The sequence below is a fragment of the Octopus bimaculoides genome, chromosome 17, assembly GCF_001194135.2.
Source record: "Octopus bimaculoides isolate UCB-OBI-ISO-001 chromosome 17, ASM119413v2, whole genome shotgun sequence".
Classification (NCBI taxonomy): domain Eukaryota; kingdom Metazoa; phylum Mollusca; class Cephalopoda; order Octopoda; family Octopodidae; genus Octopus; species Octopus bimaculoides.
The window spans coordinates 51,357,040-51,359,370 of record NC_068997.1 but is presented as its reverse complement, the minus strand read 5'-3'; the positions used below and the strand labels follow the sequence as shown (position 1 = coordinate 51,359,370).

Sequence of the window (2,331 nt, the reverse complement as noted above, 5' to 3'; positions counted from 1 at the left end):
ACATCGCTTAACAATCGATACTGGTGTGTTTATGTCCCCGTAACTTAGCGGTTCGGCAAACAAGATCGATAGAATAAGTACTAGGCTTACAAAGAATAAGTCCTGGGGTCGATTTGTTCGACTAAAGGTGGTGCATGTCAGTCAATAAATGGTGGTAAAATCAATTTCTTAATTGGAACTAGATTAAAGACAAGAGGGGCATGGCTAGAAAGTCTTTGATCATAGGTCAAATGAATCAGAGGTGATCAGAGGCCAAACAACAACAAATATAACAACAGTATAAAATAATAAAAGCAACAATAACCATAACAACAAGAACTATGACAAAAACAACAACAACAACAAGTATAACATGACACTGGAAATTGTGTAATGATGCCAAAATTTACCATTTCCGACACTTGTAGGTTTCAGAAAAATATCGAACACTTTTCAAAGATGCCAGGTCTAAAGGCATCACTTCGACTTTGGCTATTGGCCTCTCGTCAAGGATCTTCTGACTTGCTTCATTAGCAGACTTCACGTCGCGGCAAGCTAATATTACGAAGGCACCATGTAAAGCCAGAGAACGTGCTGTTTCAAAACCTGAAAAAATATGCAAACAAAAAAAACATAATAATAGTAATAATCATAATAATAATCATAATAATAATAATAAATGCAGGGGCAATTGAAAAAAGAAACAGAGAGCCTAGTTGTAGCAGCCCAAGATCAAGCAATAAAAACAAACAACTTGAGTAAAAATATATGTGGAGAGAATGTGTCAGAAAAATGTAGAGCCTGTGGAACTTGGAATGAGACAGTGGCACACATTGTAGAAGAATGCCCCAAGTTGGCACAGGAAGAATATAAGAAATGGAGACATGACTAGGTTGTAAAAGTTTTACACTGGAAACTCTACCAGAAATGTGGATTTGAAGCTGAAAACACATGGTACAATCATCGAGTTGAAAGAATACTGGAGTCAGAGAAATGTAAGATTTTGCGGGACTTTCCTATTCAAACAGACAAGAAGTTAGAAAATGTTAGACCAGACATAATAATTATATATATTGGGAAAGCAAAGTTGTTTATTTATTGATCCATCATGCCTGCTTGATTCCAGAATCGTAAAGAAAGAGGAAGAAAAGCAAAAAAAAATACAATCCCTTAAAATTTGAAATAGGAAAAATTTGGAACATGCGAACAGTAAAGGTCGTTGCTATAGTTATTAGTGCATTGGGAACAGTAAGCCAAGATATAGACAAATGGCTGAAGGAAATTGAAACAAGATGCTTGGTAGAGCTGCTACAGAAAGTTTATCTGTTAGGAACAGCAAGGGTTATCAGGAGGATCCTAAGCACTTCAAAGACTGCTGAAAACTTGAGGATATCTAAGGTTACAGGTAGTAACTTGCTATCCACACAATTCTTACCAGGAATAAGACCGAACCTGAGCCAAACCAAAATAAATGCAAAAGACTGTTTTAACTGGTATGTCACATGGTTAGCCCAAGGTTATAGTAGAAGACACTTGCCCAAAGAGCCACACAGTGGGACTGAACCCAGAACCATGTGGTTGGTAAGCAAGCTGCTTATCACACAGTCACTATATATAAAATTATCACAATCATAATCATTTAATGTTTGCTTCACATGCTGGCATGGGTTGGAAGGTTTGATAGGATCTCAAGAGTGTCAGGACTGCATCAAGCTCCAATGTCTGGTTTGGCATGGTTACTATGACCAGATGCCCTTCCTAATGCTTAAGACTTTACAGAATGTATTGAGTGCTCTTTCATGGTACCAGAACTACTAAATTCACCAAGTAATTTGCAAGACAAAGAAGGAAAATGAGTGCCCCTGGCAGGGAATTAATACTTCTGGTTGAACGCCAAACCACTCTGAACCACAAAGCTCTCAATTTGGTACACCATCACTGATTTAACATTCATTTGTGAAGCTTGCATGGATCGGAGAAAATGCATTGAGGCAAATTTTTTCAGGCCAGATACCTTCACTGTTGCCCACCCTTCCCTGGCTACAGGGGAATATTTCCCCATAACCAGACATGTTTCACACAAAAGATTTGAAACAAATGACAATGCTTGTATAATAGAGATGCTTTTGCAATCATCATGTGATGTGAAGATAGAGACACATACACACACACTGACAATATACATACACACATACATTCACACATAATACATATATATGCACATGCACATGATAACATAATCTTTCTTCCATGGCCAGACAAGTTTTCACAGAATATTGAGAATAATGACAGATTGTCAAAACAAGAATACACAAACACACACACACACACACACATTATACACATACATAT

At 37.3% G+C, this 2,331-nt stretch overlaps 1 protein-coding gene across 3 annotated transcripts in view; it reads right to left on the bottom strand.

The window, feature by feature from the left end:
• LOC106869971 (WW domain-containing oxidoreductase) overlaps window positions 1-2,331 on the bottom strand; it is a 276,220-nt gene that overhangs the window by 15,673 nt on the left and 258,216 nt on the right. For all 3 annotated transcript variants that reach the window (XM_014915918.2, XM_014915919.2, XM_014915920.2), the window contains one exon: window positions 390-585. In XM_014915918.2, the coding sequence (XP_014771404.1) occupies window positions 390-585 (196 nt within the window). The remainder of the gene's footprint in view (window positions 1-389; window positions 586-2,331) is intronic.